The sequence below is a fragment of the Stylophora pistillata genome, chromosome 3, assembly GCF_964205215.1.
Source record: "Stylophora pistillata chromosome 3, jaStyPist1.2, whole genome shotgun sequence".
Classification (NCBI taxonomy): domain Eukaryota; kingdom Metazoa; phylum Cnidaria; class Anthozoa; order Scleractinia; family Pocilloporidae; genus Stylophora; species Stylophora pistillata.
Window position 1 is genome coordinate 42,870,965 of NC_142521.1, and position 17,500 is coordinate 42,888,464.

Sequence of the window (17,500 nt, forward strand, 5' to 3'; positions counted from 1 at the left end):
TGAAAACTCGAGGTAAAAATCTCTGCAGTATTTCCTTTGGAGGAAACATCACTCTACTCATATCACGAAATACTTTGTACATCAACTGGATGAATGTAGGGAAAATCTCTCTAATCGATGTATCCTTTATTTTCTTATCTGGAGTGCTTAGCATTATAGACATGGTTTTAATAGTAAAACCTCTTTTGAGTCTTAGCAGACAGATATAAACTTTTTCTTCTGAGGACCATTTGCTTGACAATTTATGCGATTTAGTTTGTTTTCGATTTTGAGACCAATATCTTATCTTATCCAAAGGACACACATCATTTAAAAAGTTGAAAAGTACCTTGAACTGACGACTAGTGAGTCCAGTTAGATGTTTCATATTTTGCGAGTCTTGTATAACATATTCATAAGACATAGAAGTCATGGAAATAGGTTTAAATACAACATTACTCGTCTTCAACTCGTTGGTTGTAATGAGCGTTTCGATCTTCGACTTCAGCTCTGCATTTGACAATGTTTGGGTACTTTGATCCCTCGTTGGTGGTTCCACATCCTCAAAATCATACAAAGATGAGTCATTTTCTGGTAAAACATCGGGCATTTGGTCTTTAAGCTGTTTTCGTGCCTTCTTGGTCACGGCTTCGTATGGTCTCTGCTTGGGCGCCTTTCGTTTTCTTTGTGATTTGTGGACTTCTTTCTTTGATAAAGTCGCTTTAGACGGGTCAGGAAACTCATCCGTCGGTCCTTTTCCCCCTGACCAGTGTGCAGCACAAATATAAGTATTTTAGTTAACACTATCAACTGAGAAATTCTTTCTAGAACACGCATTTACCCAGCGTTGACAAAGTTCCAAGTCATGCTTCGGCTTTGGGAACGGAATGAAGAATTTCCTACCGTTTTTAAGCATTTCTTGAAGCGAATCTGGTAATCTTTCTGGATATCTTGAGTCATTTTTACATGTACCCCAACAGCAATGCCTGGTTGCAACCATTTTAGAAAGTTAGAGCATTTTTTGAGCGAAAATGGTCTTGCTTCTGACACGTTTCGCATACAACTCCTTGTAAAGATTCCGAGTGTTTGTCCTAAACTAGCGGGGGGTCCAAAGATGACATATCTATTTTTAGACCTGGCGCGCAGCGCCATTAGCACATTACTAACATTACTGACAAAACGCTAAAATTCCATAAAATAAAATAAAACAGAACAGACATGTCTTAAGTAGGAAATAAGCCTGAGTGACTCTGTCACATATTAAAGATATTTCCCGACGAAATCCAAAGTGTGGCGGCGCGGGAACTTCAGCCGTCCAAATCATCGTTCGGAGTAGTGGGGTTAGCCAGGATTCCCGACCTCGTTCACGTTGTGTTCACGTTCGGTCTAATAGCTGGTCTATCTTCTTCGTAATAAAACAATCCCCGACGAACTTATTAAATCTGCGGGATTTATGACTATCGTAAATCTGGTGAACTCCGCCATACTAGACTTTGAGCCGGAAGGCGCGAAAAATTTATCTTTTGGCGCCAAACTCAGTCACGACTTCGAAGAGCTCGCTTCCTAACTTACCGAAAGATCAGCTAGAGTAAATTCCCTTGGAGTGGAACTGAAGAAGCTTCGAACACGGTTTTCTCATCTCGAATCGAGCATGGAGTCAAGTTTACAGACCCCTTTTTTTTCCACCTCGATGTTCGTGCCTTGTCGTGGTGAGGTGGTTTGAGTGTCTCAGTCAATGACCAATTGCAATAAAATTCCTATAAAGAATTCAGCTTCAGTTGGTGGGCTGTATTTTCTGCAAGGTAGAGGCCAGACTAACACGGACTTTGTCATTGTAGTTTTTGTTATGATTATTATAATTATCATTATTATTAATGATTTTGTTATTGTTATCATTATCATTATCTTTATGATTGTGATTGAATCATTTTCAAAATGAAATAGGCTGCTCAATGAGGATGGCATGCTGAGGCAAGTAGATTTTCATTTAATTACCCCCCCTCCCCCCAAATAGAAATTCAAGTGTTTCTGATAGTTTTTCTCTTCAATGGATTGTTAGAATGCAGAAGATTTTCTAAGACACATTGTACAGAGGGCTTGTCTTAAGTAGTTGTTTTCTGATTCAAAACCACCTGCCTGGTTCTGTTTCTCTTGGGTAGTTAGTCCATGGACTGTTGTTATCTGATGGCAGAACTAACAGGTGGATCTGTTTTTCTTGGGTAGTCAGTCCATTATGGGCTGTTGTTATCTAATGGCGGAACCACCAATCTGTTCTGTTTCTCTTGGGTAGTCAGTCTATGGACTGTTGTTATCTGATGGCAGAACCAGTCCCTATTTTTTTAAGCTCTATGCTGTCAGTCTTTTATGGACAGTTATTTTTATCTGATGGCAGTTTTAGCTTGCTCTTTTTGTTTTGAAAAATGTGTTGCTTATGCTGTTTTTCACGTATCATCTGTTATTAGTCATAAGCACTTTGGTCAATCAATGCTATCATTGTCCTAATTATTATTATTTTTAATTCAGCTGCTACTCTTCTCTCTTTGACACAGGGCCCACTACAGACAGCACTAGCTTAATGAAGTCCCAAAACCTTTCACAACAGGCCAACTCAAGAATTGCAATCCTGAACAGTTTTTGGGGTTTACCTGTCTTTTCTTGAGATTATTTTGCCCCAGTTTCAATTACTTGGATACTCATTCAGCTAGACTAACAATAACACCATTTTGTTCGTAGATAAACATTGAAATAATCATAGTAGTAATATAAATGATAATAATAATGATTTGTTATTGTTATTATTGTTATCTTTACGATTGTGATCATCATTTTCAAAATGAAATAGGTTGCTTAATGAGGATGGCATGCTGAGACAAGTAGATGTTCATTTAATTTCTCCCCCTTCCCCCCAAATAGAAATTCAAGTGTTTCTGATAGTTTTTCTCTTCAATGGATTGTTAGAATGCAGAGGATTTTCTAAGACACATTGTACTGAGGGCTTGTCTTAAGTAGTTGTTTTCTGATTCAAAACCACCTGCCTGGTTCTGTTTCTCTTGGGTAGTTAGTCCATGGACTGTTGTTATCTGATGGCAGAACTAACAGGTGGATCTGTTTTTCTTGGGTAGTCAGTCCATTATGGGCTGTTGTTATCTGATGGCAGAACCACCAATCTGTTCTGTTTCTCTTGGGTAGTCAGTCTATGGACTGTTGTGATCTGATGGCAGAACCAGTCTCTATCTTTTCAGCTCTATGCTGTCAGTCCTTTAGGGGCAGTTATTTTTATCTGATGGCAGTTTTAGCTTGCTCTTTTTGTTTTGAAAAATGTGTTGCTTAATATGCTGTTTGTCATGTATCATCTGTTATTAGTCATAGGGTGACTTTGGTCAATCATTGCTATCACTGTCCTTATTATTATTATTATTATTGATTCAGCTGCTACTCTTCTCTCTTTGGCACAGGGCCCACTACAGACAGCACTAGCTTAATGAAGTCCCAAAACCTTTCACAATGGGTCAACTCAAGAATTGCAGTCCTGAACAGTTTTTGGGGTTTCCTGTCTTTTCTTGAGATTATTTTGCCCCAGTTTCAATCCCCAGCTAGACTAACAATAATGCCATTTTGTTCATAGATAAATGCTGAGATAATCATAATAATAATATAAATGATAATAATAATGATTAGATTACTGGAAATAATCATAGGAATTATAACCATCAGGATAATGAACATTATTTCTATAACTATTGTAAATATTTTTATTATTGTTATTATTATTATTAGAGAAAAATCGAGTTTCCAGATGGGATTTGAACCCACGACCCTCCGTGATCTAGTCGGATGCTCTAACCACTGAGCTACAGGAGACTCTATGGTGAGCAAGGGTCAATTAGTGGGTATTGACTGGAACCGCATCACGCGGCTACACAGCCAAACATCAGCTAGCGCATAGAAGCTCACTAACAGCATCACGCTGTCACATTAAAGCATCACATGCATTAAAGCATCACATGCAGCCAACCAGCCTCCAAAGTGAGCACGTAAAGATTCATCTTTACGTGCTCACTTTGGAGGCTGGTTGGCTGCATGTGATGCTTTAATGCATGTGATGCTTTAATGTGACAGCGTGATGCTGTTAGTGAGCTTCTATGCGCTAGCTGATGTTTGGCTGTGTAGCCGCGTGATGCGGTTCTAGTCAATACCCACTAATTGACCCTTGCTCACCATAGAGTCTCCTGTAGCTCAGTGGTTAGAGCATCCGACTAGATCACGGAGGGTCGTGGGTTCAAATCCCATCTGGAAACTCGATTTTTCTCTACTATCAAAGATTGTTTATTTCATTATTATTATTGTTGTTATTATTATTGTTATCAAACAACAACAAACATATGAAACATATGTGTGAACTGCGGTTATGTGACGTATATGAGAACGATCCTTCGCAGTAAAGCACTATTTGAGCAATAGTGAAAATCAGACCTGAAAAAAATTTCAGGCCTGTACGGGACTCGAACCACTGACCTCTGCGATACTAGTGCAGCGCTCTACCAATTGAGCTAACAAGCCAACTGGGAGCAGGCCATCAAATTAATTCGATATAAACCCGTAGATGATAAATCAAACAACAACAAACATATGAAACATATGTGTGAACTGCGGTTATGTGACGTATATGAGAAAGAATTTGGTTTCTTAACAGTCATGGTCAACTTATATAAGCTTTCAAGCTGGTGTTAGAAATTTGCGAGCGTAATTTAGTCGGTCACTGAGCTTGTCCGGAGATTTGACTGAAGAAATGATCTTTAAGGTTGTCTCACTTTTGTGAATAAAAACGAGATTAGAGCGCGTCGAAGCTCTGCACAGTGTTTTGGTTACGGAGAGACTGACTGGGTCCAACTTGAAGGGAGTTTGAGGGTGTTGAAACGACACTATGATCGAAGAGTTGTGTAATAAGATCTACTCCTAATCGAACAGTGACTTGTTGGCGTTCAGGATATGAAAAACAATATTTCAATATTATTAGGCAGGAGGAATAAGGACTTTGTCCAAAAACATAAGAGAAGATCTCAAAATTATTCCGTTTTCAACAACTCTTTTAGTAAAGCATTGTTCATTAGAAAAAAAAAATCCTTATTATTTTTTTTACTGTCAAGTGCTAGTCACTTAGGTTCCTCGAGCTCGCTCTGGAACAGTACATGTACACGCCAAAATTGTTCTGTAATGAATACTTAACTTTCAATCATCAGAGCAATTTTGTTTGATTTGCCAATAAAATTAAAACTATTAGAAGAAAATATAGTAACAAGAACAAAAACGACAATTACAGTTACTTGAAAAGCAGAAAACATCATTATTTAGAGGTACCTTGAAGTCAGTGGCTGTTCTTCGAATTTGGCATGAAAATTTGATGTTTGCAAAGGAGGTTTATAGCTGGCATAGAGTGACAGCGTTGAGCTTAATGTTATATGAAAGTGGCAGCCTTGAATTTAAATACTACTCTAGAAATGCTGAATGAAACAGAACGGCAATTACACCGCTTCAGTTTCGAACGAAGGCCACGAAGGCAAACACTGAGAACCCGCTCGAGACCTCGCCACTCGCTCCTGTCACTCTCCTTTCTTCGTTAAGACGCCAGGTGCGCAGCCAAATAGATGGTCATGAAAGCGCGTGGGAGCTTTACCTATATCTCACTAAAAAATAAGTAATTGAATAAACAATTTAACATTATTTCTCATAAAAACTGGTCTCTTTATTTAATTCCTGTTCTGCTCACGTTCACGTTAAGTCAAGTAAGCAATTTTATATTTCTATTTGGATATATCAACAAAGGTGAAAATTCATTTTCATAATTCAATTTTATATTTCGACTTTTATTTCGAAGATATTAAAAAAAGCTGTACGGCTGATAGCTATCGGTGAAAAAGTACGTTTGTAGAAAAGCATGTAAGTATTATTCCCAAGTTTCGCTTGAAAGAGTGTGGACTATATGATATCAATAGTTTAACAAATTCGAAATCGCAGCAGTCTAACAAATTCGAAATTGCAGCTCAACAGGATAAAGGATCTTTAGCCGCAAACAACTGTTTTTTTACATAATTTTTCGCTCTCAGCATGATGATGAACGAATTTTCTTGACATTCCCAAAGGTATCCAAGGAGTCACTTGGCGGAGAAGTAACGCCAAACTATTATTTTTTTGGTATTCAAAAGTATTTGAAATTATCGATCGCAAAAGTCAAGCATTGTCACTGAAAATTTGGACAATTAACGTTAATAGGATACTTTGTTTTTCAAAAACTCTACCTGTCAATGCACAAATGCGCGGGTATTGCTTGGTAAAGAAAAGATTTTATGTGCTTGTTGGCTTCATCACCAACTAATAGCGCATGAGAAAAAAAAGAAGATAAAAATACGAAAAAACCGCCAGCTAAACAGAAAGAAAAATGAGAAGCTTCTCTTGTGCCTCCTCCACCCGTTTATGTTAATACACCGCCTTCATGAGAACTCCGCTGAGGTCTCCAAAGGGACGGTTGTGAAGACCGTGACAGAATGACAGCTTGACTTAAAAAACACAACCTAGGGAGGAATTAATTCTTCTTCTTCTTCTTACTTTTTCCCTTAATTTGTTTGAACAACCAATCGGGAAACTTAAATTTCTACCTTAATTGAAATAAGACAATTTCAAGTTTTAAAGACTTAACCCGCGCGAGTTGCATGTTAAACGAGCAAAATGTCCAATACTTGCCATCGAATAAAGGAACTGTTGTTCACTATCATTTCATTTTCTAGTATATCTGCTTCTACTTTTCGGAATACAACCTTCGGCATTATCTGAGAATTGTATCGATCGCGTAATCCGCGCGCGAAAGACGAAAATAAAACCGTGTAAACCATTTTATAATTTTTAAAATATTGACCCGGCAACGGCTCTGAAAAAGTTGCTTTTGAAGTTATCTGGTAGGACAAATGAGAAAACTACGGCCATGATGTAGAAACGATTAAATTACAAAGAAGACTTTTGTTAAGGTGAAGCACTATAAACATTTTATTTTTATTATTTCTTTTTATGATTTTCGACACTTTTAAACTAAATATATCTTATTAGACTTTTTTTTGTGTAGTATCGCTGAGTATTTTTACGAGTTGTGCCGTATTTTGACGAGCGCGTAGGGCGAGTCAAAATACAAATAACGAATAAAAATACTCAGCGATACTACACAACAAAACGTCTAATAAGTTATTTATTATCCAACACGCCAAACTGTTATTTCAGTGCGGGCGAATTTCGCGGATATTTATTTACGGGGAGTGCGTGACAGAAGTATGCGAAGCGGAGCGGAATTGGCGCGTTGTTGTGTAGCTGGTTTCTATTTTCTTCATTAAATGAAGAAATTTTCTGGTCTTCAAGCTGTTTTTCTTCGTTCGATTCATCTAATGAACTTGGATCTATATTTTCCAGCCATTCTGACTATTCGTCGTCGGAAATATGATTCAAATTGTCCGCCATTTGTTTTTTTTTTCGTACTACAATCCAATTCTTCGCTTGCGCGATGCGAGAAAACCTGTTTAACCGGTACTCTACAATAGACGAGTACAAATACCGCTTGATATTTGTACTCGTCTATGGCGTTGTTTGTACTCGTCTAGGTGTAGTTGGATAATAAGTGTGGTTATTACATAAGTACTTTCATGTCGCAGAGCATTATGACCGATATGATATACCTTCCAACTGCTTTAACACACCTAACGAAATATCGTAGGGAGCTTTGCTTTATTTTGTTATAATATGCATGTTCTTTGTCTCAGAACTGAAGAGGTGATTCCTCCTCTGAAAAGCAGACAATCTGATTAGAAGTTATCCATTTAAGACTGATTTATTTTCCGTTGAAAAAAGTTGAGGAAATTCCAGCGCTGTTTTGTAAACTAAAGGAAAAAGAAACTGATGGCCGCGAAGTTTGTACATTTATCGCCATGTTCAGTTTTTTGGTTAAGTATTAATATCATATGGGAAAGAAACAAATTGATCTCGACAAATTAAATGGGCTAAAGATTGCGCGGTGGCAAATCTAACTAGTTTAAACGGTTTGAAGTCTTGTGGAATATGATTTGCTTTATTCCTTGTCTGAATTCTGGCATCCGCATGGCGTAGATTATAGGATTTATCATCGAGTTGGCTACGTATAAAACTACTGTTACCATACCAATGTGAAAAATATGATAAAAGGGAAGGTTAAGGTAGAACTGAGGATGAGAAATAGAAAAACACAGCAGTGTTACCGATGGAAACCAAGTGAGGAAAGATCCAAGAGTCACAATTAATAATGTACTCGTCAATTTTTTTTCTCTTATACTTGCTGCACTGTGATGTTGTGGGCGACGACTAAAATGGATCTTGATGAAAATAGAAATATAAGAAAAAGAAATTATGAAAAGGAGAAGAACAAAAGCCGAAAAATACATAGAGTGGCGAACTTTATCATTGACTAATGAAAGTTCACCAGTTAACACTGCAGCTATAGTTGTTAACCAAGTTACAGTAATTATAACTCCGTAAACCCATTTCTCAATCAAACGATGCTTAAGTGGACAAAATGTTGCATGCACCCGCTCTAACGATATGGCCGCGAGGTTTAAAAGGGAATAAAAAGCGGGGGTTTTGATTATGGAGCCCATTACTAAAGAATTCGCACCGTACTTCCACAGATTACAGTATCTGCCTATCTGGTAGCTTTGCAATGGCCCTGAGACTGCTCCAACTAAGAAATCAGTTATCGCTAGATGAATGATGAAGATTGCACTTCTTCGGTGTAGCTGACGCTTTGTCAAAAATATAAGACTGGTGATGATGTTAAGAGTGACTATGGCCAGACATTCAAGGATAAGTGCAACAACCCACGGGATGCAGTTGAATTTAGGAAGCGGCTGCCAGTTCTCAATGTTCGTGTCATTATTGGTGCGGTTGATGGCGTTGTTAGCCATTGAGCTCGCTGAGGGTTTGTGAGTGGCCAATTTAAACGACCTAAATCAAAAGTAAATGAATAATCATAGAATACGACTGACACACACAGGTACGTAAAGCATAAAACAAATACATTTCGTTTTTTTCCATGATAATATAGAGTTTACCTTGAATTAAAAAAAGACTTTCCAGACGATTTCGGAGGCTAGGCCATGCTGGGTTTTGGGAAGAGAAATTCAATCCTCCGATATCGGCTCAATTAGTTGAAAAACATAAACGGAATTGCCTATTTACATATTCAGGTAGTTTGGTATGAAACAAATACCTTTAACTATTTCTTTTGGATATTTTCACCACATACGTCACATCATTTTGTTTATATACCTTGTATTAAAAAACAATCTTCTGGAGATTTCGGAAACTCAGAGACTAAGACAGCTTGGAGTTGCGCAGAGAAATTCAATGCTCTAACATCGGCTGAATCAGTTAACAAATATGGAACGATCTAGTGATTATGATCACTCCAAGTTGCTCTGCCATGGTTAGCATCTAATTCCTTGGAGTTTAAACTTAACCCGTTACTTAAAATTTCTTTAAACATACCTTAAAAGAAATGACCACTCTTTTAATAGATTGATGTGCGCAAGCAGAGTTTAGAGCTAGGATGGAGTGACAATCTTCAACTCACCAAGGATCATTTGAACAAGACAAATTTAGTACCAATAGCTGCTTTTTAAAGGCTGAATCGAATGAATTATCCTGTACAGCTGAACAGAAACAACAAATAGTCGAGACTTGGTTAAGGAATCATGTCACTAAACTGGAACTTAACTGAGTCGTTTGTTACGAGTAAATATTGAAATTTACTAACTAACAGAGCACTTATAAAGTATGCACAACTCAAACTCTCACGCCATTAGTGTGTTGATCTGCGCAGCATTATTCTATTTTAAACAAATGCTCCTCTGGTGATCTTTTACCCCCTGACCGATAGAACAGTTTCCTAGGTAAATTCGGCATACGATTTTAGAACACGGTTACTCAGACAGGCAATAAGAATTCCAGAAACTAACAATTTACGGGAAACCCTGAATTTTCCCCGTGCCATAAAATGGACGCTACTTGTACTCCTATTCCAATCTCACAGACTGAAGACAACCGTTATGTTATATGAATGGCGGGGAGGGGAGGGGAGCACACTCAGTGATTGGTCAGTGAATAATATCACTTTAAATAAACGATTTTTACTGTCTGAGAATGTCACTTTCAAGTTTTCAGTCTTCATGATGTTTTACTACGTATATCATATCATCTAACAACAGATCACTTTGGCTTTCCCTCCAGTACCATTATTACCAGATGTTATCAAAGTACTTGCAAAGCGTATACCTTGGGTTGAAGAACTGATTTTCACGACTATTTAGAGACTTGGCCAGCCTGGGTTTTTCGGTAGAGGTTTTTTAGCATCGGCTCGATCAATTAAATGATCTGGAACAGTATACGTGCACGCCAAAATTGCCCTGTAATCAATGGTTAACTTGCAATCATTGTCTAATTTCTCAACGAAACAAAAAATTTTTGAAAGAAAATACAACAACAACGCCAACAAAAACAACTTAAAGATTGTAAAATATTATTCGTTAAAGATACCTTGAAGGTAGTGGCAAATGTTCGTATTTGAAAAGTTGATGTCAATCGTAAGAGAAGTTTATAACTTGGATGCAGTGAGTCTCGCGCTCAATGTCATAGGCATGTGGCAACTTTTGCATAATGTACCACTTTATATGATAAAGGCTGATTGAAACAAATTATCGAGCACAACTGAACATTAAGAATTAACGATGGAGTCACGGAAAAGGAATCATGTTACTAGGCTGACGCGGAATACTGGTAGGACGGAACGTCCCTCTTTCTTCAGTGGAGCGTTTGTCAGGTGAAACTATAAATTATCCTCACGCAAACTGAGGATTGGATTATCGTTCACACGAGATTATCTAATATGATGTTTACTGATTTTAATGATGATTCTCTGACTCATTGCCATTGAGTCTTGTTTCAGTTTTGTTCTGTGCAGACGTCATAGCAAACAGCTGTTTCGTGAGAGGGCCTCATTTTAAAATAATTACCGCGTAATTGCTCAAAAAGACGAATGGTTGCCGTTCTGGTCGACTTCTCTATGTTGATATGTTTGTGTTAGCGTCAAATCCATGTTTATTTTTAGCAAGGGGAACAAGTTTTCATATCTTGCAAGTAAAATAGTTGATTAAGTAAAATATTCATGTTTATTAAAAGATGGACAGCTGTCTTAATATCATGTCACATACGAGCTTAGCAAACCTTAAAAGGAAGTATTTACATGTCTGGATCCCTCTCGAATATTTTACTGTTAAAGTTGTCCATTTTTTTGAATTAATTAAGACCTTACATGAAATTCCCAAAGGTATCGAAGAAGTCAGTTTTCCGAGAAGTAACGCCAAACTACTATTTTTCTTATCAAAAGTATTTTAAAGTCATCGATATCATAGGCTTAGAATTGTTACTGAAACATTATTCCGTTTACTGCATAAATAGCATACTTCATTTTTCCAATAACTCTACCTGTCAAAACGCCAATGCACTGGTGTTGCTTGGTAAAGAAAAGATGAAATGAGCATGTATACGACTAACAACTCATAGCTCACGAGAGAAAAAGATACAGAAAAAATTGCCAGCTACGTGAGCTAAACAGAATGAAGATCATGCACTTTTCTAACGCCTCCTTCACTCGTTTATTTTGATCCACAACCTTCATATTAACGTCAGATACACAAATAAATGGTTATTGAGACAATCGTGAGTTACAGCTATACCTTATAAGACACAATCTTTTGAAAAATTAATTGTCTTTCTACTAAATTTGTCACTTTGTTTAAAAACCAAACGTTATCGAAAGTTGTCATAACAGGGATATGGTACTGTACTTTAAATGAAGAAAGAGGAAAATTTTAAGTTTTAAAGGCTGCACCCACGCGATAACAAGCAAACATGTATCCGGCTAATTCTAGGCGAAGAAAAATTGTCTTGGTAGTCATGTTAGTCGTAATATGTATGAGCAACTCAAATCAGCACCAGTTTCACTTGATTGAACGAAGATCATTTGAATTTGACAACCTTAGAATAAACAACAGCTTCATTGCAAAATCTTAGATGAATAATCTTTTGGCATCGTTTGTAAAGGAAATCCGATATGTTTCTTTGAATTCAGTTTATCTTTTTAAGGTTTTCTTAACCAAACAGGGCACAATGTTCAACAGCATTCCAATAATTAACAAATAAAGAAGCCTTGACTGTGTTTCGTTCTATTGTAGAACACACAGGAAGCGGCTAGAGCACGAGAGAAACATGAGACGTAGTCAAGTGTGGTGGAATAAGATCTGCCTTATTTCTTGTTTGCATTCTGGCATCCGCATAGCGTAGATTATAGTATTAATCAAAGAGTTGGCCTGGTATAACACTGCTACTGTATTAATAGTATAACAATAGCACCGAAAGGAAAGCTTTAAGAATAACTGAGGACAAAAACTCAAAATACCCGAAAGCAAAACAACGAAAGATCACGAGAAGAGTCCACTTTCTTTCCCTTTCACCCGCTGTGCTGTAATGTTGTGAAAGAAGACAAAGATGGATCTTAACGAAAATATGCGTAAGAAACACAAATAACAAATAAGAGAGCAACAAGAATCGAAAAATACGCAGTGTGGCGGCCTTCGATATCATTGACTAATATAAGTTCACCATGCATGCAGTCAACACGATAATTGTAGATGTTAACCACGTTAAAATAGTTGTAACTCGGCAAACCCTTTTCTTATTGAAACGATCCTTAAGTGGATAAAATATTACATGCACCTACTCAAAAGAAATGACAGCTAAATTTACAAGCGAAGCAAAAGTGAAGTTGATGCTTAGTAAGTTCAGTGGCACAAAGTTTCCTCTGTACCTCCGCAAATGACAGACGGTCGCTAACAATGGTCTAGCCGCTGAGTCTGCCCCAACCAAGGATCGACTATTATTACATGGATGATCAGGTAAGTGCTTCTTCGTTTTAGGTGACGCTTCTTGACAAGAACAATAATGGTGATGATATTAAGGATGACTTGCCACTTGCCAGAAATTCAGTGATACGCATAAAAACCCACGGGATGCAGTTGGATTCAGGAAGCGGCAGTCAGTTCTCAATGTTCGTGTCATTATTAGTGCGGTTGATGGTGTCGTTAAGCTCGCTGAGGGTTTGTGAGTGGCCAAATCAAACGATCTAAATCAATAGTGAGGGAATAGTTATAGAATACGACTGAAATACACAGAAACGTAAGGCTTAGAACTAGTTTTTTTCTTTTTTTTCTCTTCAAAGAGTTAACCTTGAATTAAAAAAAGACTTCCCAGACGACTACAGAAACTAAACCTGCCTGAGGTTTGGGCAGAGAAATTCAATCCTTTAATATCGGGTCAATAAGTTGAAAAATATATACAGAACTGTCTATGGTCACGCCAAATTGCTCTGCAATGGATTATAGATAGTAATAGTACTAGTAATCAAAGTTTAATGTCTTTACGTGAGGCATGGTTACCCATATTGCCCGAGCCAGAGGCTCATGCATGCAACGCAAGACAACAATCCACCCATCCCACCCCAGGGGAGGACATCCATCACACAGTAATCTCGTGCGTGGGAAATTAACGTCTCCTACCCCTAACCCTGCAGGAGACGGGACCTCCATTCATTCGTCTCTATCCAAGAAGACTAGAACATCTAAACCATTTCTTGATGTTATAGAAAGGCAGCATATTCTTCTCAATTATTTTAAGACCTTGAGTGTTGGTCCGGCCGGGGCTCGAACCCTCGACCTCCCGCCCAACAGTCCAGCGCTCTATCCATTGAGCTAACCGGGAGGCGGAGTTTATAGCATGGATAGAGAGACAATCCTCAACACAACGACGATCAGCCTTTTTAGAGGCTGAATTACATGAATTATCAAGCTCAGCTGAAGAGTAACAGGAAAAATGTGAGTCACAGAGAAGGAATCATGTCAATAAACCGGACTATTACCGAGTCGTTTGTTACGGGTAAATATTGAAGTCTGAATAACAAGAGCTCTTACAAACTGTGGGTTTGAAGACTTACATGAAACACGACTTTCAAAACAGTCTAAATTGAATTTACATGCAAAGTCTTTCAGTCAGTTTCTTTTAGAATCTCCTAATTGAATAAATCTCGAATTCAGATTGGTTTCATCCCGAAGCGATGTATTCAGCGTGGAACTGCGAATTGAAAACGAGGCTAAGTGATATTGTTTCGCATTTACACATGCATAGCAGCTATCGTCAAATTGTAACACCAAAACTGCAAAAGAGGTCTTCAATTATGCGACTCACGGAAAATCTGTTACCTTAATCGTAAATTCCACGTTGAATTGCACTTGAAAACCGATATTGCACTCATGCCTCATGATTCATGCGATGTCTGTTTTCGCATGAACGCGGAATTCTCAAGTCAGGTAATGCGTTTTCTCATGAATTTTTTTGGCCAAACTTTACTCATTAACTTTCTAGAGACTCGTTTAGATCGCACAGTATGTTGGGTAACAAAACTAAGCCCGGCGAGGGTAGCCAGCGGCCTGCAGTCGACAAACAAACCAGTTAGCTCTCCTGGTCCCTCGAGAGGTTTTGTCAAGACCGCATTGTTTTGAGCACACATTTTCATTCGATGTTGATTGGTCGATCAAAACAATGCGGTCTTGACAAAGAAACCTCTCGAGGGGACCAGGGGAGCTAACTGGTTTGTCTGTCGACTGCAGGCCGCTGGCTACCCTCGCCGGGCTTAGTTTTGTCACCCAACATACTGTGCGACCGGCAAACGGGCCCACAAATGTTTCAACCAGCCAAATTCGAAATTGGAAAGCCGATCGATCTGGAGATAAAAGCATCGCTAGTGAAAGATCTGAGGGAGGAATTGGGAATCGAGTGAATGGAAATGGAACTGCAACATCTCTGCTTTGATTTTCTGGAGGAATCGAGACTGGTGGTAATTTTTTGGCGGAATTATTTGCTTCGGGCGACGGACACTTCTAACATAGGTTTCCGGCCTTGTCTTTCTTTTAGTAGTTGAACACCAACATAGTGCTAACTCGCCGAAAACGCTTCAAAGTGGCCTGAGACGCTAAGAATCAACAAAGAAAACAACAAGGCAATTAGGTAAGCCCATTTTATTTCAAAACAAGGCATTTTTTTCTCTCTTTTACGGCAAACCGATGACATCCCATACAAACCTTTATAAATATAAAACGTTGCGCAACACGGTAAGAGTCACGTCCGCTTTTCTAGTAGTGAGCTTGGGTTGCCTGTGGTATTGTAAGCTGAAAGATGCCTATCTGCCAGCAAATTATATGATTTGTGAGATGGATTTGAGACAGACAAAAACAGATCCATACATAATTTCATGCGTCTGTCATAAAGCGAAGCTAAACCGTGCCTTTCTAAAGAGTCATGGTATGACAGTTCTGGTGAAATGATGGATAATGCGCGTCTTTGGACCCTTTCAATGTCATCACCAAGATACGCAGGTAACGCATGACGGAATATTTGTATATTTCTGATCACCCCAAGCTACTTTGCAATGGTGAAAACGTTTTCATTAAAGTTTCACCTAATTCCTCGGAGTTTCAACTTACCTGGATACTTAAAATTTCTTTAAACGTACCTTAGCGCCAATGACCGTTCTTCTATGGATTGATGTTCCCAAGCAGAGTTTATAATTTGGAAGGAATGGAAATCTTTAACTCAACGAGGTTTATATGATTGTGACACATTTAGTGCTAATAACTACTTTTTAAAGGCTGAATTGAATGAATTATCCAGCATGGCTGAACGGGAACAACAAAACAGTCGAGTCATGGATAAGGAATCATATCACTTAACCGGAATATAACTAAGTCGTTTGTTATGAGTCAATATTGAAATTGAAACAACATAGCACGCACAAAATATGTACAACAAACCTTCACGCTATCAATGTATCCCCTGGAGAGATGGTTAGTATCTTGTGGATTCATTTTATGCTCTTCAAAGAGAAAAAAATTGAAATCTATTATTCTAGCGGTCATTTCCGAAACTGTCAACTTTAAGCAGGGACTTTATGGTATTGCTGGCACTCCAGTCTGTGGCCTTTCAGCCAGTCGTCCAGGAAATTCCGGAGAACCATTATACCGGTAAATGATTATTTTGTGTTATGTGTTCGTAAAAAACGTATTTCATGAAAAATGAACGATAATACTAGTTGCGGCTATCGTAAGTGCGATCCCGCCGATCTCCGCCGCTCTCTCGAGTCTGTAATTGAGCCAAACTTGCGGCATGATGTTAGTAATTTTTAAGTTAGGTCTAATTTCTGACCAATCTGCCTGCAACATCAGAATAATTTAATCGGAGAAAACAGTTGGACTGTTAAGAATTAAAACCGATGTTTTTTTTTCCCGTAGGTTCACAGACACAGTGTCATCGTGAGAGCCGCGAAAAAAATCGTAAAAATTAAATAAATTTGTTATCTGGAAAAGCTGTCTTGACTTGTCAATAAGTAACTGTGTAGCTGTGAGAGATTACCGCTGTTGCTCATAAACTTTTATTCCATTTGGTGGCTTCTAAAGAAGCCGTTTTCATAAAAGCGGTATTTGGCTCGTTGGATACGTCCGGCGAAATAACTCTTCGTAAACTTGATCTGAATATTCTCTTCTGGGTGGGGAACTGTTTTGCGGCTTTATTCATCTACGAAGGAAAGCGACTTCCCAAGAAGCAGCTTCAAGTTGACTCCGTAAACCCGTTTCTAGATAGGATGCTTGCAAAACAATATTGAAGGTGACGTTTATTGATTCTCACCCTCAAAAAGGATATGTGAACACCTACGCACTATGGGGGGAGGGATTAGGAGGCAGCGAGAGTACACTATGGGGGGTAGATAGGTCATGAGAATTGAGTAAACTATCATCTTTGGGTAACTTCCTGTGAGTTAAATCAAATAAGCTAAACTCTTAAATGGCAAAATGGTCAAAACAAATCTATTTTTTTTCTGTAGCCTTTTTATTCTCATACTTCCCAAAGTAAGTCAGTCTAATTTTTGTAACAGTTCGCAGTGTAGCACTGAGAACCGTCCGATAATGTGTGATGATATGATTGTACTGGTTGTGCTTGTAGCGCCAAAAAGAATTCAGATGCTTCTATCTTATTTCCTGTTGGATATCGCTGTATTATAAATTGCAACATCATTTTAGGAAATTGAAAGTAGAGAAAAAAATGACTATTTTAAATTTTCTTCGCAAAAGGCCGCGAATTACATTATTTCATTATAATCGAGTTTTACGCTGCATACAAAATTCTAAATTATATCAGTGAACCTAACCTTATTTCTAAAATAATATCTTTACCCTCTAAGTTTCAAAATATGTCAAGCAAGTTTTTTCTCCAGCTAAAATGATCTCCTTGTGGATAGCAAAGAGAATTTGGCTTTATCTCAAGAGAAAACAGCCTATAGCTGATGCGTTTC

At 38.1% G+C, this 17,500-nt stretch overlaps 3 protein-coding genes and 1 long non-coding RNA gene across 4 annotated transcripts in view; 1 reads left to right on the forward strand and 3 right to left on the reverse strand.

The window, feature by feature from the left end:
- LOC148736203 (uncharacterized) overlaps positions 1 to 1,146 on the reverse strand; it is a 3,477-nt gene extending 2,331 nt beyond the window's left edge. Inside the window, exons 1-2 of the mRNA XM_088753414.1 lie at positions 883 to 1,146; positions 1 to 741 (exon numbers count right to left, since the gene is read on the reverse strand). The exon at positions 1 to 741 is cut by the window's left edge and continues 252 nt beyond it. Of these exons, the coding sequence (XP_088609540.1) occupies positions 1 to 741; positions 883 to 979 (838 nt within the window). The 5' untranslated portion in view covers positions 980 to 1,146. The remainder of the gene's footprint in view (positions 742 to 882) is intronic.
- Positions 1 to 17,500, forward strand: part of LOC148736202 (uncharacterized) — a 54,945-nt gene that overhangs the window by 3,720 nt on the left and 33,725 nt on the right. The window lies entirely within an intron of this gene.
- Positions 7,831 to 10,389, reverse strand: LOC148736204 (histamine H2 receptor-like). Its single transcript, XM_088751825.1, has one exon. The coding sequence runs from the start codon at positions 8,949 to 8,951 to the stop codon at positions 8,043 to 8,045; it is 909 nt and encodes a 302-aa protein (XP_088607951.1). The 5' UTR covers positions 8,952 to 10,389; the 3' UTR covers positions 7,831 to 8,042.
- The window catches only part of LOC111341045 (uncharacterized), a 1,848-nt gene continuing 1,075 nt past the window's right edge, over positions 16,728 to 17,500 (reverse strand). The window contains exon 1 of the mRNA XM_022947992.2: positions 16,728 to 17,500. This exon is cut by the window's right edge and continues 1,075 nt beyond it. The gene's annotated coding sequence lies outside the window, so the exon portion shown is untranslated.